Source organism: Nicotiana tomentosiformis, chromosome 2 (assembly GCF_000390325.3).
Source record: "Nicotiana tomentosiformis chromosome 2, ASM39032v3, whole genome shotgun sequence".
In the NCBI taxonomy this organism is placed as follows: domain Eukaryota; kingdom Viridiplantae; phylum Streptophyta; class Magnoliopsida; order Solanales; family Solanaceae; genus Nicotiana; species Nicotiana tomentosiformis.
In genome coordinates this window covers 163,583,945-163,609,294 of record NC_090813.1, presented here as the reverse complement: position 1 = coordinate 163,609,294, position 25,350 = coordinate 163,583,945, and the positions used below count along the sequence as shown (strand labels likewise).

General features: G+C 39.8%; 1 protein-coding gene across 1 annotated transcript; it reads right to left on the bottom strand.

The window, feature by feature from the left end:
• Positions 1-4,854: 4,854 nt before the first annotated feature.
• On the bottom strand, positions 4,855-5,190 carry LOC138905981 (uncharacterized). Its single transcript, XM_070194496.1, has one exon. It carries the CDS (start codon positions 5,188-5,190, stop codon positions 4,855-4,857), a length of 336 nt encoding a protein of 111 aa, XP_070050597.1.
• Positions 5,191-25,350: the final 20,160 nt, after the last annotated feature.

Below are 25,350 nucleotides of genomic sequence, written 5' to 3'. Positions count from 1 at the left end.
AATGTGTGCTGGTGGTGGTGTAACAACAATACCAAAATCCTACACAAAATGGCCCTGCCGCCTAACCCCAATATATGCGGGTGGAGGTGTAATCCCAATCACAATCTTTACACAATTTGGCATAACAACTTTCATTTGAAACACGACTTGGATTTATAACATGAATACACGCAATCCATACTATGAACACATCCTCAATTAGTAGCACGCCATAACAAGAGCATTTGAAACATGTTTTAAACATATCTCTTTTCCACAAAGCATATTCGAAATAATCGATTTATGATGATCAACTCAGAACTTACAAGGGTAATGTGGGGTTCAATTCTAAGAGAAGAGTTTAGCCAACATACCTTGCTTTGAGCTTCCTTAAATTACTACAATGTTCTGAAAACTCTAGCAACCTCAATCTATTTAGAAACATAGCAAAATTGATCCATAATTAGGAAGATATTCGTGGGTTCGCCTCATTTAAGCATTTTATCAAACACAAGGTGTGCATCATGATTTCAAGGTTCTTATATGGTGGATTTCTTCATCCCACAACACAATCATTACCCATTTGAGCTCAACAACCTTCCCATACATCTCGTTGGTACATACATGTATAATAATACTCTCTCATACAAGAACCACATACCCTATTACCCAAAACCCAAAATTTAGAATTGGGGGAAGAAATTCATACCTTTTAGAAGCCCTAACAAGTTCCTCTTGATAAGATTTCAAGGGTTGACTCAAGTTGCTTTGTGAAATCCTTATCCCTCCCTTTCCTCCCTCTAGAATAGCTCTCTCCTCTCTCTAAAACATCAGGTAATCCCCCAAAAATAAATCCTTAGGCTAGATAAATGAAATGGGGGTCGGGTTATAAAATTAGAAAAATGAAGCCCCAACGCAGATTTGTGGTCGCATATGCGACTGCATAACACTTCTGTCGTCCGCAAATAGACCGCACAATTGGTGCTCTAAAACTGGGACCTTCGAGTTGTGTCTGCGGCAGTTCTACCGCCCGCGGACCTGTTCTGCGGTCGCATAATGCACCGTAGACCTGTTCTGCTGTCGCATAATGCACCACAGAACTTCCCTCCGGAAAATCTCCATGCTATTTCTACGATTGGTGTGCGGCGCACAAAACTATTTTGCGGTACTATAATTGACCGCAAAATGTCATCCAAAATTTGCCCAGTTTTCTACTTCACTCTACGTCCATTCTGCGGCTCACAGAGTGATTCTGCAGCCCCATAGTGGACCGCAGAAATGCTTTATTCTGCCAAAAGTTTTCTTCAACTCCCCAACGCACTGGACCACATAGTGAGCCGAAGAATCACTACAATCATTAACACATAAGTCTACCTCAGCATCACGAAATCCCGAGTTTTAGGTAAAGTTTTACGGGGCCTTACATCCTCCCCCACTTAATATCATTTGTCCTCGAATGAGGCTCAAAGTTCACCACTAGCATCCAATGTGACTCAGATGCTACACCACACACCAATAGTTCCAAATTTTTCTAACTCTCTAAATTTCCATAAAGTTCGCCAGAATCTCCCCTGTAATTAGGCCTATCCACGTGCCAAAGAACCCTAGAAACAGATCCTAACAACATATACATAATTCAATGACGTAACATAACACAAAACAATACCAATTGTAGCCTCATGAGCAACATATAACCAGGAAGGAACACCCTTTAACATCAACTATACAAGTGATACATAATTCATAGGCAACAATTTCATAAATACAATTAATATTTATTCAAATAAATGAGGTTACTTCTTCTTCATTTATTCCTCGGCCTCCCAAGTAGCCTCTTCAACCTGTTGGTTTCGCCATAGCACTTTCACAGAGGCAATCTCTTTATTTCTTAGCTTTCGGACTTGCCTATCAAGAATGGCAACTGGAATCTCTTCATAGGTCAGTTCTTCATTAACCTCAATATTCTCAACTGGAACCATAAGCGACGGATCTCCAACTACCTTTTCAACATAGACACATTGAATACCGGGTGCACTAATAACATCTCAGGTGGTAACTCAAGCTTGTACGCCACCTGACCAGTTCTTTGAATAATCCTATACGGTCCGACATACCTCAGACTCAACTTTCCTTTCTTACCAAACCGCATTACGCCCTTGATGGGGGAAACCTTCAAGAACACCCAATCATCTTCTTTGAACTCCAAATCCATACGACGCACATCCGAATAGGACTTTTGACGACTATGAGCAGTTTTCAACTGTTATGTAATGATCTTAACCTTATCCATAGCCTGATGCACAAGGTCCGGCCCTATCAATTCTGCCTCCCCAATATCGAACCACCCAATGGGAGATCTACATCTCCTACCATATAAAGCCTCGAAAGGTGCCATCTAGATACTAGCATGATAACTGTTGTTATAGGCAAATTCTATGAGTGGCAAATGATCATCCCAGCTACCCTTAAAGTCAAGAATACAAGCGCGCAACATATCCTCAAGTGTATGAATAGTTCGCTCTGCCTGCCCATCAGTCTGCGGGTGAATGGTTGTACTACGATTCACCTGAGTACCAAAACCTTGATGAAACTTCTTCCGAAAATTAGCCGTGAACTGTGCCCCGATCTGAGATAAGTGAAACCAGAGTTCCATGCAACCTGACTATTTCCTTGATATACAACTGAGCATACTATTCTGCTATTTCGGTAGCCTTAATAGGTAAGAAGTTGTGTTGATTTTACTAGTCAGTCCACAATTACCCAAATCGAGTCGAACTTGCAAGGAGTGCGAGGTACTCCTACCACAAATTCCATATTGATAATCTCCCACTTCCACATTGGGATTTCTATATTCTGTGCAGACCCACCCGACCATTGGTGTTCGGCCTTCACTTGCTGACAATTTGGACATCTTGCCACAAAGTCCGCTACATTTCTCTTCATATCATTCCACCAGTAGACTTCCTTAAGATCATGATACATATTTGTGGAGCCCGAGTGCACGGAATACCTAAAAGTGTGAGCCTCGATCATGATTCTTTCTTTGAGACCATCCACATTTGGAACACATAGTCGCCCTTGGTACCTTAGTGTACCATCATCCACGCCAAGATAAAAGGCCATGGTCATATGTTTATGAATTCCCTTCTTCAATTGTACCAACAACGGCTCATTGTATTGCTTTTCCTTGACTTCCAAGACAAGCGATGATCCAGCCCTATTTTGCACAATCACTCCTCCTTCACTAGAATCCGCAAGACGAACTCCCAAACTAGCCAACCGATGAACCTCCTTGGCCAACGGCCTTTGGTATGCCTCCAAGCGAGCCAAACTACCCATAGATTTTTGCCTAAGAGCATCCGCTACAACATTAGCCTTCCCGGGATGATACAAAATATCGATGTCGTAATCCTTGAGTAATTCAAGCCATCTTCTCTGCCTCAGATTCAACTCCTTTTATTTGGAAATATATTGAAGGCTCTTCTGGTCCGTGAATATATCCACAGAGACTCCATACAAATAATGACGCCAAATCTTCAAGGTAAAGACCACCACTGCAAGCTCTAAATCATGTGTTGGATAGTTCTTTTTATGATTCTTGAGTTAGCTAGAAGCATAAGCTATCACCTTTCCATGTTACACTAATACACACCCAAGTCTGATTCTTGAAGCATCGCAAAATACCACAAACCCATTCGTACCCTCTGGTAGGGTCATCACTGGTGTCGTAGTCAACCTCAATTTCAACTGTTGAAAGCTCCTTTCACAAGCATCTGACCATTGGAAATTAACCGCCTTCTGCGTCAATTTAGTCAATGGAGAGGCAAGGGTAGAGAATCCCTCCACAAAATTTCTGTAATACTTAGCTACGCTAAAGAAACCGCAAATCTCTATCGGGGTAGCAGGTATAGGTTAATTTCTCACCGCTGAAATCTTCTGAGGATTGACCTTAATTCCTTCTCTAGAGATGACATGACCCAAGAATGTAACAGATTCAAGCCAAAATTTATATTTTGAAAACTTCGCATACCACTTGTGTTGATATAGAGTCTGTAGAACTGTCCTAAGATGATTGGCATGGTCCTCTCGACCTCGTGAACATACCAGAATATCGTCAATGAAAACTATCACAAAAGAGTCAAGAAAAGGCTTGAAGACTCGATTCATCAGGTCTATGAAAGCAGTCGGGGCATTTGTTAGCCAAAAAGACATTACCAGAAATTCAAAGTGCTCACACCGAATCCTAAAAGTTGTTCTCATAATATCCTACTCCCTGATCTTCAATTGGTGATACCCGGATCTTAAATCAATCTTGGAGAAATACTTAGCACCATGCAATTGGTCAAACAAATCATCTATCCTTGGCAGTGGGTACTTATTTTTTATTGTAACCTTGTTGAGCTGCCAATAGTCAATACACATCCTTAGTGACCCATCCTTCTTTCTTACAAATAGTACTGGTGCGCCCTAAGGAGACACACTCGGCCGAATGAAATCCTTCTCTAACAAATCTTTCAATTGTTCCTTTAGCTCTTTCAATTCTGCTGGTGCCATTCTGTAGGGTGGAATAGATATAGGTTGCATGCTCGGCATCATATCAATTCTGAAATCAATCTCCCTGTCTGGTGGGACCCTAGGGAGCTTATCCGGAATGACCTCCGGAAATGCATTCACAACAGGCACAGACTCAAGTATAGGTGCCTTAGCATCGATATTTTTATCCCGGTCCAAATGGTAGATACACCCCTTGTTAATCATCTTCGTGGCCTTAAGGTAAGAAATAAACCTACCCTTCGGCACCACATCCTCCCCCTTCCATTCAGTCACTGACTTATTTTGAAATTCAAACCTAACGGTTATGGTTCGACAATCAAGCTAAGCGAAATATGAATAAAGCCAAGCCATTCCCATTATTACATCAAAATCAACCATCCCCAATTCAAGGAGATCAGCCATGGTGTCTCGACCATGCGTCGTGACAACACAATCCCTATAAACCCACGCATCCACAAAAGACTCGCCAACCGGAGTAGATACAGAGAACAGCTCATGGAGATGTTCCGGTTCTATCCCAAATTCCATAGCAACATAGGGAGTGACATATGACAATATGGAACCAGGATCAATAAGAGCATACACATCATGAGATTGAACAGTCAATATACCCGTGACAACATCTGGAGAAGACTCTGAATCCCGACGCCTCCACATACCATAAAATCTGATGGGTTCTCCCGAATTCTGTGCACCACCCCTGTGGTTGCTGGGGTGCCTCGAGCTGGAGGAGGTGATGTGGATATAGTAGCTGCAGAACTAGCTAGTTGTGCTGCACCTCTACCCATGATCCGGCGGGACTAGCAGCAATTCCTCTGAATGTGACCCCTTACACCACACTTGTAGCATATTGGTAGGTCCATGCCCAAAGTGCATCCTCCCACACTTAGGGCATGGTGGCCTCCGATGCTGCTGGAATCTCCTTCCAAGCTGACCTTGCTAGTGTGGTCCTATGTTGCCCTGACTGGGCCCGGATGATGGTGCACTCATCAAAGACTGAGCGAATGACGGAGATGGCTGTGATGACCCTCCTCTAAATGCCGACCTACCACCACCAGAAGAACCTCCCAAGTTGCTTGCGGTTCGGGCCTTGCTGCTACCCTCACGCTCCCTTCTGTAGCTTTAGCAAACGCCACCATCTTCCCATAATTCATATCATAATTCAAGGAAGCTGTAGCGGCCTCATTAATAACCAAGGGGCTAAGGCCTTGCACAAACCGGCGCACTCTAGCCTCCATAGTTGGCAATATGTGAATAGCATAATTGGACAGACGCGCAAATTCCATATGGTACTCCCGAACATTCATGATACCCTGCTTCAGGCTCTCAAACTCAGCGACACGGTACACCTTAGTCTCGGTAAGAAAGAAATGATCCATAAAGGCATCTGTGAAATCACTCCACCTAGCCGGACGACTCCCCTCCTCACGGGACTCGTCCCACATCTCAAACCAAGAATAGGCCACCCCTTTCAGGCGGTAGGAGGGCAACTCCACTCCCTTTGTCTCAGTAGCACGCATAACTCGAAGAGACTTGTGCATCTCATCAATGGAGTTCTGTGGGTCCTCCTCAAGATCAGTACTTGTGAGCACTGGAGGATCCAACTGGAGAAACATGTTCACCATGGAACTAGCGGAATCCCCTGGCAGACTAGAAGAAGTAGGTGTAACATTTGATCTCTGGGCCTGGGAGGCCACTATTTGAGCCAACATCGGTATGGCTCCCCTAAGATCCCCATCAGAAACAGCGGGACCAGAAGGTGGAGCTAGAGGTGGAACTGTAATATTAGTTGGAGGGACCGTTGCTCCCTCGGTAGGTGTAGGAACTGGTGCATTCTCAGCAGGAATAGTAGATTCAGGCGGTGTACTAATTGGGGAAATATTCTCACCCCTCGGGTGCTCACACGCATCATCAAATATCGAATCAACTGCCACTCCTGGGGTGACATTGACTCCTTGGCCTATTCTTGCCTTCTTCTTAGGCGCCATGTATTGAAAGTTAGAGTAAAGCACAAGTTAAAGAAGGAACAATCTTACAATTAGCTTTATCGCACGATCGAGAACATCAAAGAAAGGTATTATTCCTAAGTTCCCAAGTAGCCTCCTAATTATAGATATGGTCGACAACACACCGATAAGAAGGATTCTACTAGACATGGCTCAGAGACATCCTAGGATACTTTTAAAACCTTAGGCTCTGATACCAAGTTTGTCACGCCGCGACCTCGGCGAGCACAACCGGCGCTCAGCCAAAATAACCCGGGCGAGCAAGCCTGCTGGATTTCCTTCTACCCAACTCATCCATAAACAAAGAGAATATAATATTCATTAATTAATACCACGAGGGTTCATGAACAACACTAGTTCTATCACCATTAGTTACTTCATTTATAAGTCTCCAAAACAATACATTTCACAACCATAGTTTTACAGTGGAAGCATGAGATACAATTACGACATCTTTAGTTTAACTTTCCCATACTAATACACAACCCACACTATGTCTACGGAACCTCTAATAGATATAAAAGAGTACAATGATGGTTCTGGCAACAAGGCTCCAGCTATACCTCAAAACATAATACACACAGAACAAAAGATGCACAGCCCCGGAATGAAGTAGGGCTCACTAAGTCAGCTGGGAAAATGTGTACTGCTATCACTGGTCAATGCCTCCCGCTATGGAACCACCTGCATCAATTAAAGATGCAGCGCCCCCAGCAAAAGGGACATTAGTACATGTCGAATAGTACTAGTATGAAAACCAAAACATCTATTAAAGGACTTGGAATACAACATGAATATGATGGATCATGGTAACAATAATAAGCCTTAGATAGCCATACAAGTCAAAACATATGATATTAAGACACATCCAATAACATTATTAATTTCAAGTCGGGGATCCTCTACAACTATCTTTACACAGAGCGGCCTTGCTGCCTCACCCAAGGTATGCGGGTGGAGGTGTAATCACAATACTACACAAAGCATCCCTGCCGCCGCACCCCAATGTATACGGGTGAAGGTGTACTCACAATACCACAACTCTACACAAAATGGTTCCACCGTCTCACCCCAATGTGTACGGGTGGTGGTGTAACAACAATATCAAAATCCTACACAAAGCGGCCCTGCCGCCTAACCCCAATATATATGCGGGTGGAGGTGTAATCTCAATCACAATCTTTATACAATTTGGCATAATACCTTTTATTTATAACATGAAGACACGCAATCCATACTTTGAACACATCCTCAATTAGTAGCAAGACATAACAAGAGCATTCGAAACACGTATTAAACATATTTCTTTGCCACAAAGCTTATTCGGAAAATTCGATTTATGATGATCAACTCGGAACTTAAAAGGGTAATGTGGGGTTCAATTCTAAGAGAAGAGTTTAGCCAACATACATTGCTTTGAGCTTCCTTAAATTACTACAATGTTTCGAAAACTCTACCAACCTCAATCTATTGAGAAACATAGCAAAATTGAACCATAATTAGGAAGATATTTGTGGGTTCACCTAATTTAAGCATTTTATCAAACATTAGGTGTGAATCATGATTTCAAGGTTCTTCTATGGTGGATTCCTTCATCCCACAACCCAATCATTACCCATTTGAGCTCAACAACCTTCCCATACATCTCGTTGGTATATGCATGTATAATAATACTCTCTCATACAAGAATCACACTCCCTATAACCCAAAATCCAAAATTAAAGAATTGGGGGAAGAAATTCTTACCTTTTAGAAGACCATACAAGTTCCTCTTGATGAGATTTAAAGGGTTGACTCAAGTTGAGAAGTGAAATCCTTATCCCTCCCTTTCCTCTCTCTAGAATAGCTCTCTCCTCTCTCTAAAACATCAGGCAATCCCCAAAAAATGAACCCTTAGGCTAGATTAATTAAATGGGGGTCGGGTTATAAAATTAGAAAAATAAAGCCCCGATACAGATCTACGGTCGCATAATGCATCACAGACATGTTCTGCGGTTACATAATCCGCCACAGAACTTCCCTCCAAAAAATCTCCATGCTAGTTCTGCGATTGGTGTGAGGCCCAAATTATTTTACGGTCGCATAATAGACCGCAAAACGTCATCCAAAATTTGCCAAGTTTTCTGCTTCACTCTACGACTATTTTGCTACTCGCAGAGTGATTCTGCGACCGCATAGTAGGCCGCAAAAATGCTTTATTCTGCCAAAATTTTTCTTCAACTCCCCAACGCACTGTTCAACCCAAAAAGTCTATATCGCACTACAATAATTAACACATAAGTCTACCTCAGCACCATGAAATCTCGGGTTTTAGGTAAACTTTTACTGGGCCTTACAGAAATGATCATTTCGGTCTTATATGCATGCATATCAAATGTATAAGTTTGTATACCATGTTGGGTTGTCCTATGTCGAGTATATATCTTATGTTTAATTTTGGTTATGTCATGAAAGCCTTTCCGACTCATTTACCCATGATAGTGTAATAAGAAGGATATGTTACGTAGGTATTTTGTTGAGTTAGGCATCGGATGCCCGTCGTGGCCATTTAGTTTGGGTCGTGACAAACATCTACGTTGCAATTAACAAATCAACATTTCAAGGGCCATCTCGCTCAAAAATTGCCACAGGCCTAAACAGAACTACAACATGCATGTGAATACTCAAGTAGTATCACAACCCATCATGGAATAGGAGACTAACATATTAAATAAATCAAGGCATGGATAACATTCATTCTGCTCGATGACACACCCATAGAAAATGCTCTAATGAGCAAACAAATCAAATCCAATGTATAATAGACATCATCATTAGGCCTACCAATGGACCTCCAAATCGATTCAGATCATTCCAAAATAGGTGAATAGCCTTCCAAAAGTCCATAGTTTCCCTATCCATGACACATACAATCAACTGTCGAATCTTAAGCATACCTCCATCATCCATAACCCAAGGGAGAGTCCACCTCTGAGAAATAAAATCTCCAAACTGCACGAGTGCCAGAATTTTCATACCTGATCTCCAACTCTTTCACTTAAATGACTGACACGTCATAGATACACAATCACCCTATGAGAGATTCTCTCGTATCCTTTCGCTCCAAGTAGTAAAACTTGAACATTAATGGCTACCAACCATGTGATTTATTTAGTACTAGTCAAGCATCCAAAAATCAATATACATCGTCTTCCATTAAGCAAACCCTTCTCAGGGGATACAAGATAGTGCTAGCATACTCTTAAACATCTTAAATGTCCCATGCTTTATAGAACTCATGACATGCTTTTCAAAGCTAAATGGCAACCTTGTTCATTCAAGCCCAATTCCAAAAATGCGAGAATCTCATTATCAACTCTGAATCGCGAGTAGAATACTCACTCCATCAGCCAGAAACCTTTCATTTAGCTTAATCCCCCTAAATCTACCAAGTCATGCAAACTGCCAAACCCAAAACTATTACCACAAAACACCAGTAAAGCCCTATTATACCTACGGAACCCATCGTCCCTATTGTCATGCTGATCCCAATCACCGCAAAATGGACTCAACTTCTTCATATTACTCATGACCTGCCTTTACGGCAACACTATTCCTTTCCAATACACTATGGACCTCAATCAAAACTCATCCCGAGTGATCTCAACATCAAATCTCGTCATCCTAAGAATTGTTAGCCACTTTATGCCCCATTATACACCCAATAGTACCTCAAATCGAAAGACATGCTCCAAAATACCTTCTATGAATCTGAAAATGTTTCTTCCAGCTCTCAAGCACTACCTCGCAGAACCAATAACGATATACAAATACTCTGAATCCCTTTCACAGTCCAATGCAAAACTCGAGTCCTCAGTCACACACATATCTTAAAATCCTTAAATATCGCTTATAAAATCTGGAACCCACCAGAAGCATTCTCGAGAGTCACCCACTCAGTCCTAGTCCCTCATACATAGATAATCATGTCGAATGATTAGTACTTCATTATCACATAAATACTCCTAAAAGAAAATGACCGATCAAATCCTTTCCCTTGCACACTACCTCCACAAAAGATTATTGAACTTGAGTCCTCCTACGACCTCCATATATAAGTAAGGTAAAATATAACACACATCCCGAAAATTCCTTGGTCTAATCATCCTCGATGGCATCCTACTTTAATCATATTTAATCCATAATTTTTCCTTAGTCAAGAATCCATAATAAAGCATGAGTTGGTGACTCAATTGCCAATGGTAAACTCCCCCATTTGGATTTAAGTGACAATCACATAATCCCAGAACCCAAAATGATTGCTCCTCTTTAACTGTCATTATCCTACACTGTTACTAGTTTAGTTTCCCATAAGATCATGTTGTACTAACTAACACATCCCAAATCATCCACCCAAATTCACACTAAATCTTGTGACAGTCGCGCCATCTTCCTTAAGAGACCTTAACCCACGTCGTTCCACATACACCCCATAGGATGGAAGGTAAAACTCTTCATGGGAACCTCATAAGAAATCACGCAACCCTCTACCTTCTCACATGAGATATAGCCCACATGTGTGACCGCATATCAACATCTTTGTATTACCCGCCATGGGTACAACTACTATGTAATCAATTAATCCCCCGAGTCCATACTCACACACAGGCTGCAAAAATCTATTTCATTCCACCAAGGAACAACTAGAAGAATGTCATGATCCAAAATCCCATCTCGGCCATGATGGCGCCTAACACCGCTTGCTAGCCAAGCCAACAACAAATTTGTGAAAATGAAATTTAACCAAGATAAGAAATAGTCTCAAAAATGGAATAGTATAAATAACTGAAGTTACAATGTCAATACAAATGAATCCACCCCAAAATATGGTGTCAGCGAGTACATGACCACTATAAATTACAAATTGCAATGTCTGAACAAAATGCAATATTGTCCAAAGGACTAAATAGTAATAACAATAGACAAAGCAGGGGACTTCAAGGTCTGCGAACGGAACTGCAGTTCTACCTTGAATCAACAAGCATATCATGATACACAGCTCACTAGCAACCACTGCTATCTGCAACACCTGGATTTGCACATGAAGTGCAAAGTGTATAAGTAAAACTGAAGCATGAGTACACCACAATGGTACCCAGTAAGTATCAAGTCTAACCTCGGTAGAATAGTGACGAGGCTAAATCAAGAAACCTACTAGACATAGAAACTTGTGCAAGATATAACATAAAGCTAACAATGGAAAGAACATCATTATAAGGCTACATCGGAAAGATTATTGATTTACAACCAATAATGAAATAATGGAAACACAAATGGCAGCAACAAGTAAACGAGGAATAATGCAACAACATAATCAGAACAGAAATGAGATATGAAGGAACTCAAATAAGAAAAACAGATGACAACTCAAATAATCAAATTGTTCCCAACACATGGACTTACAACAATAATTACCCCGAGGCACCCCATCGCGTAACAACAAATCACGAGCCACAATTTCCAAATCTTACACGTATGGCACCTCGTGCCCACAATAACAATCACCTTCGCACGGCAAAGCCCACGTGCTACTATGTACATTCTACCCGTGTCAAATGCCGAATGGAATGTTTGAAAGATTCATTTAAACACAATAAGACATAATAACAATTGTGAATAAAGTAAAGCGTCAAATGAAATAATGTGTTTATATTTAGAAATCAAATAAAGTAAAAAAAATAAAGTATGATTTATACCAAATAGAGTATCAAATGACTTTAGTTTAAAAATTAATAAGGTAAAGTAAAATAACATTTTTAAACAAAGTAAAACATCAAATAAGTTAATGAATTAAACATAGAATTTGTTAAAGTAATGTATGATAATAGTTTCTGAGTAAAGTGAAGGGTAACACATTCAATTTGAGAATCAATTAAAGTAAAAATGTGATAACCATTTAAAATAGTAAAGCATCGAGTGAGATAATGAGTACTCTCTTAAGTTACCCATAAAATAAAGCATGTTAATATTTATTTTATTTAAAGTGTTATGTTACCAACAACTTAATAAGATATGAGATATTGACTCCACGCAATTTAATTCACATTGACAATCAATTTACCAAGTAATAACAGAGGCACAGATTGGCATGGTAAAGCAACACAACAAACCACGTAAAGTGCATGACTCATACAAGAAGCCACAATTGTTCCAACACCAAGATAACACCGAATAACCAAATACAATCAAAATACAAATGAATGGCTGAAGGAAGAACAATAACAATTTAAGTCAACAAGTCGTTTCAACATAGAATGTACAATAAGAATCACATCAAGGTACCACACCTCATATTCACATTTCTCAATTCACAATCACAATCTTCCTAATATCGCCACATGAGCCTTGTATATATATTTTTTAAAACATTTTCCCCGAAATAGCTTCACCCGCTTTAGCCCCCCTTATGTCGCTGCGTGGCTTCAAGTAATTCCCTTACTAGCAACACGCATGTCACCGCCCAAAATCCCAACCTGTCGTGATGGCGCCTAACATGCCGGCTAGGCAAGCCAAAACATGGCAATATAGAACCAGAACAACAAAATTTATAGAAATAGCATAAGTTTGAAATCTCAATATAACTAAATACTGCTAAGACAAGGTAAATCCCCCAGAAACTGGTAAATACGGAGTCGTGAGCTCTACATCGGAATACAAGTCTAAAAAATTAAATAATAATACTGTGTGAACGGAAACAATAGTACATAAGAAAAGACAAGTCAAAACTGCGGCCAAGAATGCAGCTCTACCTCACCTCTCCAAGCTCGGTCCAACAAGCAAATCTACTGTTGATAAATGATCCCCACACCTAGATCTGCACAATTAAGTGCAGAGGGTAGTATGAGTACACCGACCCAATGTACTCAATAAGTATCGTAACTAACCTCGGCTAGGTAAAAGAAGTAAGAATTATAAGTGATACCTACTATAACCTGCACGTGTTCATAAATCCAACAAGTACTGGACAATAATGTGATCATGTATAAGGTACTGAAAGGCCTATCTGTGTGTGTGTGTGTGTGTATACAATTACTCAAAATCTCGGTTCAGTCACTAGTACAACATATAAGATGATATGCAGATAAATCAGATAATAAACCATGGAAGTTGCAAGTAAAGATGAAATGCAATTCCAAAACAACATTGGCTAGACTTTCCTCAAACATTCCATATTCGTACCAAACCACTGATCAGTATTCCTCAATAACCGTGTGTACACCATCAAGAGAGAAATATGAGAGGGTGACCTAGGGGGATGGATCCATATCCACATGGTACACGGACAACTCATGTGCTTCACAGACAACTCACGTGCTAACAGAATCAACCGCACGAACAACTCACGTGATGCACGGACAACTCACATGCTAATAATATCAATAACTGGATCCGCATAGACAACTCATGTTCTAATAGAATAAGCCGCACAGACAACTCACATGTTGTACGGATAACTCACGTGCCTATAATCACAATCTGCCCAACGTGTTCATAGGCTACCAGTCCAGATCATAACACAGAGAAAGCAAATATGCGGAATACATATACATGATCAATGATTATCAAGTTTCATCCTCCTGGACTTGTATAAATAACATGTTATAGTGTAGGCATGTGTAATGTGTGCTGTCACAACTAAAACATGCAATTTTCATCAAGAAATAGCAGTTTATCAGGTTTAACCGGAAGAATAACCTCAACGAAATCTCAAATATGGTACAAATAGCTCACAAAGGGGTACAAATAGGAAAAACATTTCAACTTAAAGCTTAGCAATCATTTCAAGGAATGTCATAGCCTAAGCACTACCATGAGCATGGAAATAATACCCTGGTGCATGCATATGAACTCAACCCCACACATATGCGCCACCCATAACACGTAGCTATCATAAATAATTCAGGAAACTAATGTCTCAACCAAGTTTAGATAAGATACTTTCCACAAGCAAGCCAAATCACTCCTCTAACATGCCCTTCCCAGGCGTATCAAACTACAGACGATCCAAATCTAACCATACCAACTAAATATAATCAATAAAAGCCATAGGAATTGATTCCAAATGATAAAGTTAAGATCTTTAACCAAAATCAAAAAGTCAACCCAAAAGGTTAACATTGGTCCCACATCTCGGAACTCGACATAATTCATAAATTCCGAACACCCATTCGACTACGAGTCCAACCATATCAAAATCATCCAATTCCGATCTCAAATCGACTTTCAAATCCCATTTTTTCATGTAGAAAAGTTTCTCTACTTCAAATCACCAAATAAACGACAAAAACAAGGATGGAGTCATGATTAATGAACTAATCCGAGTCAAAAATACCTACTCCGATCCAAGACATCAAAAATCCCCTCCAAAATTGCCCTAACTCGTGCTCTACAACTCAAAATGTGATAAATAATTCTAACCCTCGAAATGGGATTTTAATGAGTCTGCCTAAACATTACCCTCCGCGTTCGCAGAAATTCCCTCGCGATCGCGAAGAACAAAAGACTCCAGTAGAAAATTCCTTCGACGCAAACGCGATAACTAAGTCGCGAATACGATGCCCAGTAACACAACACCTACGTGATTGTGAACTACCACATGCGACCGTGTTAAACAAATACGTGCAATTCCTCAACCCTCTCCTTCATTCTTCGTGAACATGTCACCCCACTCGCGTTCGCGCTGAACAAACACCCAAAGCTTCGCGATCGCATCTTTCACGTCGCGAACCCATTGAACAAAAAGCCACCTGCCAGAAATGAAACTTCTCCGCGACCGCGACACTCTCCTCACGATCGTGGAAGAGGAAACCACATCCAAACATACCAATAGGTCCCCGGGACCACATCCAAACATACCAATAGGTCCTAAAACATGATACGAACTTAGTCAAAGCCTCAAATCACATCAAACAATATCAAAATCACGAATGGCACCCCAATTCAAGCCTAATGAACTTTCAACTTCTAAAACTAATGCCGAATCATACCAAACCAATTTCGAATGACCTCAAATTTTATACACAAAACATAAATGACACAACGGACCTATTCAAATTTGCGGAACCAAAATCTGACCACGATAACGCCAAAGTCAACTCTCGATCAAACCTCTCAACCTTCCAAACCTTCAATTTTCCAACTTTCGCCAAAAGGCATCAAACCAACATGCGGGCCTTCAAATCAACATCCGGACATACGCCTAAGTCCAAAAACACCATACGAAGCTATCAGAACCATCAAAACTCCATTCCGGAGTCTTCTACATAAAAGTCAAACTCCGATCAACTCTTCCAACCTAAACCTTCATCCTTGGGACTAAGTGTCCCAATTTACTCCGAAACATCCCCGGAACCAAACCAACAACCCCGGAAAATCACATAACCACAAATGAACATAGAATAAGAAATAAATAGGGGGACGGGGCTACAATACACAAAACAACCTGCCGGGTTATTATAACGCACATAAATCCCACCTTATGACATATACCGCCGCATGTGCATCAATATCACAACACAAAAACAACTCACACCACACGTGCACATATGCCATAACTTTCCAAAATCAACAATATCAATGCTACCATAACATGTAGCCCATGGCTCAACCACAATATGTACAAAAATCTCAATAATAACAAGAATGAGGGAGAATTAATCAACAAGGAAAGATATTTTAATAATCACCATCTTCAACCTCAATGTGATAATAGTTTTCATAACTTCAACCTTAATAACTAAAAATGAAGGTGTTCCCACAAAATGACAACTTCCAGTCCAAGTGTATAACATAAGCTTAACAACGAAAAGATAGTAAGAAATAGCAACTACGTCTAAATGCATAAGCATAATTCAACACAAAGAGATATCATGAAAACAACAACTTCAAATAAGAATAATTCCACCATAAAAGAGGCACATAACAATAAGAGAGGTAACAACATCAATTAAGGCATATAATAGCAAGTTTGACAACTAAAGATAGGACATGTATTAACAACGTCAAGTAAAGCATGTAAGGAAAATTTAACAATGGTAGATAGAACATGATATGACAATATCAATTAAATGCATGAAAGGGCCTAAGAGTCTAAACCAATCAAAATACCACATATAAGCCCGTGTATATACTCGTCACCTCCTGAGTACACGTCTTCCACGTAATTCAAATAACACAATTAACCCAAATCTGAAGGAGTAGTTCCCCCACACAACGCTAGACAAGATACTTACCTTAACTAGGCCAAATCAACATTAAAAAAATAGCTTTCCCTTTAAAAATTGCCTCCATATGGCTCAAATCTAACAGAAACGACTTAATACCATCAAACAATGCAAGAGAAGACAATTACGATTAATAAAGCCATGATTTTTACATAATTTCCCAAAATATTAACAAAAGTCAACCCCAGGCTCGCCCCATCAAAACCCGGGTCCAAGGGTATATTCCAACTACCCGTAACCCCACGAGTCCATATATGTGTTTTGTTTATAAATTCGAGTCCAATTTGACTCTCAAAACAAAAATATTTATTTTTCGAAACATAGGCAAAAATCCCTAAATTTTTCCCTTCAAATCCCATGATTTTGATGTTAAATCTCATAAATAATCATGTAATATAATTGATTAATTGATGAAAATCACTTACCCAATAGTTTGGTATGAAAATCTCTACACAAAATCGGCTCCCACCGAGTCTAGGGCCCAAAAAGTGATAAAATGAGACTAAATCCTGAAATACAAATCTTATAACCAGCCTCAGATGTCGCAATTGCGACCTGAGGTTCGCAAATGCGACACTGGAGTCACAAAAGCGAAGCCTGACCCAACCTTGCTTTTATCACAAACACGACAAGTAGTCTACAAATGCGAACCCAGCGGCAATCGAAAATACGAGGTCCCTTCCCAACAGCCCTTCATCGCAATTGTGACTAAATCTCAGCAAATGCGGTGGTGGCATTCATGACCTTTTCATCGCAAATGCGATGACACCAGAACCAGCACACAAAGTTTAACAAAACAAATCTGAGAACCAATTCGTAAGTCACCCGAGCCCTCGGGGCTCCACATCAAGCATCCACACAAGTCTAAAAATATCACACAAACTCTCTCATGCAATCAAAATACCAAAGTAACATCTAGAACCACGAATTGGATACCAAAACTCATGATTTCCAAAAGAAAACTTAAAACCCTCTAGAATTGCAACCAAACGTTAGAATACCATCAAACCAACTCCAAATGACACCAAATTTTTCAGACAAATTCGAAATAGCAAATCGAACCTATTCCAATTCCCAAAACCAACTTTCGAGCCTGATATCCAAAAAGTCGACCCGTGGTCAAACTTAGGGAAACTTCTAAAACTCAAATTACCAAACTTTCGGCAAAACAAGTCAAATCAACCAAGTGACCTCCGAATTAAATTACGGACATGTGCCCAAGTTCAAAATCACCATCCGAACCTAAAGGAATCATCAAAACTCTGATCCGAGATGAAATACGCAAAAGGTTAAGCTTGGTCAACACTTCCAACTTAAAGCTTCTAAAATGAAAATCATTCATCCAAATCAATCCATAACCACTTGAAAACCAAAACCAATAATACAAACAAGTCATAATACACCATGTAAATCTATTCCTGACCTCAAACCACAAAACTAAGTATAATTCTCAAAACAACTGGTCAGGTCGTTACATTCTCCCCCCCTTAAACATACGTTCGTCCTCAACGTGCCAAGAGTCATTCCAAAGCCATCAAAATCATTGTATAACCTTCTCGTGCACCTACTCGTGGGTGATCTCACGTCACCCTAATCCATATAAGCCTAACAACATAACCTAGCTGAAGATCCTTACTGCAACCTTAGCCCATAAACCATAGAGTCAAATTTCAAATATTCGGAATCTATTACAAGACCCAATTCGGACATCTATACGTTGTATAAATCTAAACAAGCACAAAACTAATATACGCATAGCAGTAGCTTCAGACTGCAATAGTTGCTAAATGACAAGCCTAGTAGTGGTAACAAACCTCATATCCAATAAACCTTATTCTAAACCTTCGTACACTACCAAATGATGGAGGAAACATGCATAAATTTATAACCACTCATCAGATCAACAAGTCGTGAAGCTCTCTTGCCTGACAAGAACCATAGCCAAAAATCAAAGCCGGCTAGTGACATCCCACATACCTTTATTAAGTCTGATAACACTCATTCCAGGCCAAATAACCTCACCCCATCTAGTACAAGCTGCTCTACTAACATGACACATTGATCCTATTTAGAGCCACATGCCATGCAATTCGTGCACCAGACAACCATTAACTTGGATGTACCCAAATGATGAAAAGAAAATCAAATGAGAGAACCTCCTCACGACTCAATAGATACCACTAAGAAGCGCAATGCTATGAACCCTTCTCACAAAGAGAAACAAAACACACGAAATAATCATAAAGGATCATATCCCAACATAACCCCATTGTGATACGTGACCTGATATGAACACTGGTCCATATGGAAAACCTCGATGCATGAGTCTCACAATCAATTACTATATGCGTAATATTCAACAAATACGCGAGGCGCATAACCTAACCATGGATAAATGGATATCACTATATATGTACCACAAATAAGAAGACCATAACCAAGGAATAATAAAACATTCAGCACCACAGGAGCTACCTCACTTGAATTTTGCCACAAAGCCAAAATAGTACCACATCATATGTAAATAGTCAACAGTTTCATAACATATCGTGACGTAGAAGAGTAATTATAATGACCCGGCCAGTTGTTTTGAGAGTTGTAGTCTTGTTCCCCCATTTACTGCTCATTTTGTACTCTATAGCTATTATGTGACTTGCCAGGATAGTCGGTTCAGGTCCGGAGTGAATTCAGAATGAAATGAGACACTTAGTCTCAAGGTTGAAAGCTTATGTTGAAATGATTGATCAGATATTGATCTATGAGTAAACAACTTCGGAATAGAGTTTTGATGGTTCTGTTAGCTTTGTTGGGTGATTTTGGACTTAGGATTGTGTCCGGATTATGATTTGGAGGTCCGTAGTGGAATTAGGATTTGGAATGGCGAAAGTTGAATTTTTGGGAAGATTGACCAGGAGTGGACTTTTTGATATCAGGGTCGGATTCCAATTTCGGAAGTTGGACTAGGTCTGTAATGTAAAATGTGACTTGTGTCCAAAATTTGGGGTAAATCGGACGTGTTTTGTTAGGTTTCGGCGTTGTTTGTAGAAGTTGAATTTCCTTAGTTTCAATAGGCTTAAATCGGGGTGTGATTCGTGTTTTCGAAGTTGTTTGATGTGATTTGAAGGATCGACTAAGTTCATATGGGATTTTAGGACTTGTTGGTATGTTTGGTTGAGGTCCCGGGGGCCTCGAGTTGATTCCGTATGGTTAACGGATCAAACATTGAAGTTGAGTGTTGTTCAAGATGGACCTCTACTGGTGTAACCGCAGCTGCGGAGCTTTGATCGCAGGTGCGAGCTCGCAGGTGTGGGATGGCTTGCGCAGGTGCGAGATTGGAGGGGAGTGTGCAGGTGGTCGTAGGTATGAGGACTTTTCTGCACCTGCGACAGTGAGAGGTGCGCAGACGCGGAAGGCGTGCAGGTGCGATAGGTAGTTCTGCATATGCGGCAGGAGGACCGCAGAAGCGGAAGTGGGTAGATGAGCTGGGACCACAGAAGCAACTTGGATGCTCGCAAAAGCGAGTCCGCATAAGCATAGTGAGGTAGTGCAGGAGTGGTATTTTACCTAGATGCATGTGTGATGTCGCTTCTGCGACGCCGCAGAAGCAATTAAGTGTCCGCAGAAGCGAAAAGCCTGGGCAGATTAGTAAAACAAGGGTTCGCGATTTTTGCTTCATTTCAAACATTTCAAGCACGGTTTAGGTGATTCTTGAGAGTGTTTTCGAGGGGATTCTTGAGGTAAGTCCCTTATGCTCATTTTTTATCAATAATCTTGCTTCCCCATTGATTTTCCCACCTAGTTGGTGTGTATTTAAGGTGTAAATTGGGAGTTTGAGGCTAGGGATTTGGAGAGTTTGATTTGGGGAATTGGGTGACGATTTGGTGTCAGATTTTGATATATTTGGTATGGTTAGACTCGTGGTTAAGTGGGCTTTTGGATTTTGTGACTTCTATCAAATTTCGAGACTTGGGCCCGGGGGCGGCTTTTGAGATAATTTTTTATATTGATTAATATCTTAGCATTTTCTTATGGAGGCTATTCCTTTAGCCTATATGGTTTATATCGCATTGTTTATAGCTAGATTTGAGGCATTCAAAAGCCGTTTTGCGAGGCAAGGGTGTTTTGGAGTAGAGATTTGCTCGGATTGAGGTAAGTAACAGTTCTAAATTTGGTTCTGAGGGTACAAAACCCCGTATTACGTGCCATGTATTTAGTTTAGAGGTGAGCACATGCTAGGTGATGGGTGCGTGGGCGTGCACTGTAGGAATTGTGACTTGGTCAAATTTCGTGGAACCATGTAGTTGAATAATTTGTTGTTATCTGTACATTCTCCATGTAGTAGAGAAATTGAACCACAAATCATGTTAGAAATCATGTTTAGACTATGTGTTGGCACTGTAGTGACCCACAGAGGTCGTGTACATGTTGCATTATCTGCTAAATTTCTATTTTGTACTCAGTCACAGTTTTACTTATTATTATATCTCAGTCTCTATTTTTCCTTGTTGATACATTATACCACTTCTGTTGGGGCTGACTTTCATGATTACTGAGAGCCCGAGATGCTGGAGATATTGATGACTGAGTGAGGTCGAGGGCCTGATTGTGAGATATTGATACTATAACACGTGAGTTATCCCTGCAGCGCATGAGTTTTCCGTGCGGATCCAGATATTTATACTATAGCACGTGAGTTGTTCGTGCGGATTATAGCACTTGGGCTGAAGAAGCCCTTCCGGAGTCTGCACACATCCCCAATAAGCGCAGGTACCTACTGAGTGAGAGTGACGAGTGCTGAGTGCTGAGTGAATGGGAGGGCTGAGTGATTGTGGCCCTGAGAGGATGCATTTGATTTCATTATTGTTGCACTTAGATGCCATGTATCACTGTCTTGAAATTTCTGAAAGATATTACACATTGTTTCACTTAAACTTGTCATGGAATAATTGTTTGACCTAATTTATTGAACTTGAGAGCATGCCTACTTTCCCATGTTGAAATCACTGTAATTGAACTATAACTGTGAAGCTTGTCACTACCTTCAGTTCTTTATTTAGTCTTCTTACTTACTGAGTTGGTTGTACTCACGCTACACCCTGCACCTTGTGTTCAGACCCAGGTACTTCCGGTCACGGCGGTTGCTGAGTTGTGGAGTTCGGATTCTCGGAGACTATCGAGGTAGCTGCTTGGCATTTCGTAGACCTTGTTTCTCCTTCCCTATATTTCCACTTATTGTATTTAGTTTCAGATTATCATAAACAGTATTTTCTGGACTTCTGATGTATAGATGCTCATGTGTTCAGTGGCACCCCGATGTTGGAATTTCCGTGTTGTATTTTGGGTTCCTATCTCGTTTATGAAATCTTTTATTATTTAAACTGCTTAAATTCATTTTCTATTAAAAGTGATGGAAATATTTTTAAATGTTGGCTTGCCTAGTACCACGATAGGCATCATCACAACAGGTTAGGATTTGGGTCGTGACAGTAATGCATAGAACACATTAGAATACGAATAAGGTCAACTCTAACTAATGACACCACCCTCTAAAATAGCAATATTGAGTAAACAAATCCGACCCGAGGTAGAATACACCTCTTTATTAGGCCTACCAGTGGCCTCCAAATCACTTCCGATCCTTCCCCAAATAGGTAGATAACCTCTGAAAACCCGTGATGACTTATCCATAGCACATACAACCAGCCGCCAACCTCTTAACATACTCTTATTGTTCACGATCTGGGAACTATCTGCCTCTGATAACCTTCTAAGTCTTCAAATCCTTAGGATACTAGAATCTCCATATCCGATCTCAACTACACTACTCAAATAACTGATAGCATCCGAGGAAGCTCAACTCTATTCAAGGATAAGGATGAAGCTTTGGAATCTCAAAGAGGGCTTTAACAAGAGGTCAAGCTAAAAAGATGCAAAACAAGGCCATTAGAAATGCAAATAAAGAAGTTTTTAATTGGGAGGAAGAGCTCAAGGATAAAGGATATGAATAGGCTAGGTATTACAATTGTTTTATAGCCCAAATTTATGTCCAAGAAGATGAGGATTGGATCCGAAGAGACAACCTTTGAAGAAGGTCCTAATCAACCCACTTTTAGACCAATTTGGCACCTAAAATGTGTCAAACTTGCAGACAATGAAGTCCTACATAAATCCACATTTTTATAACATAAAAATGACTTAATTTATTTCCAATAAGGGTACAATAGGTGTGCTAGATGTTGAATGCAAGTTGGTGCCAAGTTGCTTGCAAATTTCCTTCAGGATTTTCAAGATTTCCAAGATTCTATCCAAGATTGGTTTGGGACTTATTTCCATATATTTAGGGACTATATTTATTGCTTTCCTAGTTAGTTAAGGTTATTTTTTTCCTTTTCCTAAGTTTGTTGGAATTACTTTCCAATAATGGCTTGGTTTTTGCTTTCTAGTATTTTCCTTTTCCAAAGATAGTTGGACTTGATGTCCAAAGTAGTTTAGGACTTTATTTTCTTGTACTTAGCCTTAATTTCATGAACCCTCCTACCTATATAAGGGGTGTCTTCTTTGTTTTTAGACTAGATTATTATAGAGAATATCAATAAATTGTGAGATTTTTCTTGCATTCTTCTGTGTGGCTACTCTTGGATTTATTCTTCAACCTTCAAGACTCAACTTAAGGTGATAAGTTTAAACTCTTTTCAAGATCTTAGATCACTTCTAGGTATTCAAGAAAGGTGATAAGATTAGGCTTATTGTTGTTCTTGTTATTCTAAATGCTCGGGTTTCACAATCTATCTCTTGTTTTTTTATTCCCTATCAAAGGCGATTAGTTCTTCGTTATCTAGTTGTTGTTGTTAGGATTCAACTTCAAGAATAGACTTCTTGAATTCAATAAACTCTTTCTTGCATTCAATCTATCTTTAATTTCTGTCTTCTTTTTCATTTTCCTATTTTCTTTTAGCTTCCGCATGTTTCTTGATTTACTTATTTTTCTTTAGTAATTCTTGGATCCCCTACCGTATTGTTATCAAGTGGTATTAGAGCATAGGCTAATCAAAATTTCAATATTGATAATCTTGGGAGGTTCTTGAGCAAAAAAACAATTTCAGCCCTAAAAGAAAAGTGTTATTGCTCATTATTATTTCAAAATTTAAGTATTATTTGGTTTTCAAGTCAAGAAAGGAAACTAGAAGACGGAATCCTAGTTCTTAAAGATTAAGGTAACTTCTTTCCTTATTCTTGTGGGTTTTAGGTTTCTTAAATTCTTTCCTATTTTTTTCCAGTAACCAATTCCTATTCTTCTTAGGTTTGGTCCTTCACTTTTCTTTTTCTAACTCCATATTCTTATCACGAAGGGTTTTGACTAGTAAGGTTTATTAATAAATCTAAAGATTAACGACCAAGAGTTGTGTTGAGTGGAAAGGCAAGAGAGGTGAGAGCATTAGAGGAAAAAGCCAAATATGAAAGATACATAGTTCTTCTAATCTTTGTTCAAGATGTATCAAATAGGTAGTTATGAAGAAAGGAGATGAGTTATAACTCAAAAACTTGAAAAGTCAAACTTTTTGTAACGACCCGGCCAGTCGTTCCGAGAGTTATAGCCATGTTTCCCCTATTCCTGCTTCTTTATGTGTTGTTCAGCGGTGTTGAGTTGTATCGAGTTGGTAGGTTTGGGTGTGGAGTAGTTTTGGAATGAAATGAACACTTAGTCTCTTAGTTAGAAAGTTAAGTTAGAAAAGTCAATCGGAAGTTGACTTATGAGTAAACGAATTCGGATGTGGATTTTTACGATTCGATTAGCTTCATGGGGTTAATTTAGACTTAGGAGTGTGTCCGGAATGTAATTTGGAGGTCCGTGGTAAAATTATGCTTGAATTGGTGAAAGTTGGAAGTTTAGAAGTTCTTAGGCTTGAATCCGAGGTTGATTTGGTGTTTTGGTGTTGTTTTGGATGTTCCGAAGGTTCGATTAAGTTCGAGTAGTGATATATGACTTGTTGGAATTATTGGTTGAGGTCCCGAGGGCCTCGGGTGAGTTTCGGATAGGTTTGGGTTGTGTTGCGCTCGTTTTTCTTATGTTTCAACATCGTTTCATCAAGCATAAATGATATCATATTGAATCAATGAGCTCTGATTTCCTTTTTTATTGAAGCATTAGATCCGTATCGTAATTACGGACCCGTAGAAAAATAATCGTCGAATTTGGACATCGTATGAGGATTTTATGGTCATTTTACTAAGAATTAGGTTGCCAGATTTTTCAGATTGATTACGAAATTGCCACTGACGGTGTATTTAAAAATCTCCACTGTTTGCAAATATTAAAACCTACATATCTCCTTTGTTATAAGGTCAAATGGAGTGATTGAAAAGCCTAACTTGACTATAATTTCACAAGGAAACCATTGGAGGCATAAAAAGCAAGTTTTGAGATCATTTGGTACGAGAAACGAAGCAGAATAACTGGCAGAAAAATATATAAAATGAGGGTTTGTTCATTCGGTCATATTTTGAGTTGGGGAGCTCGGATTTGGGCGATTTTGGAGGCGATTTTCACC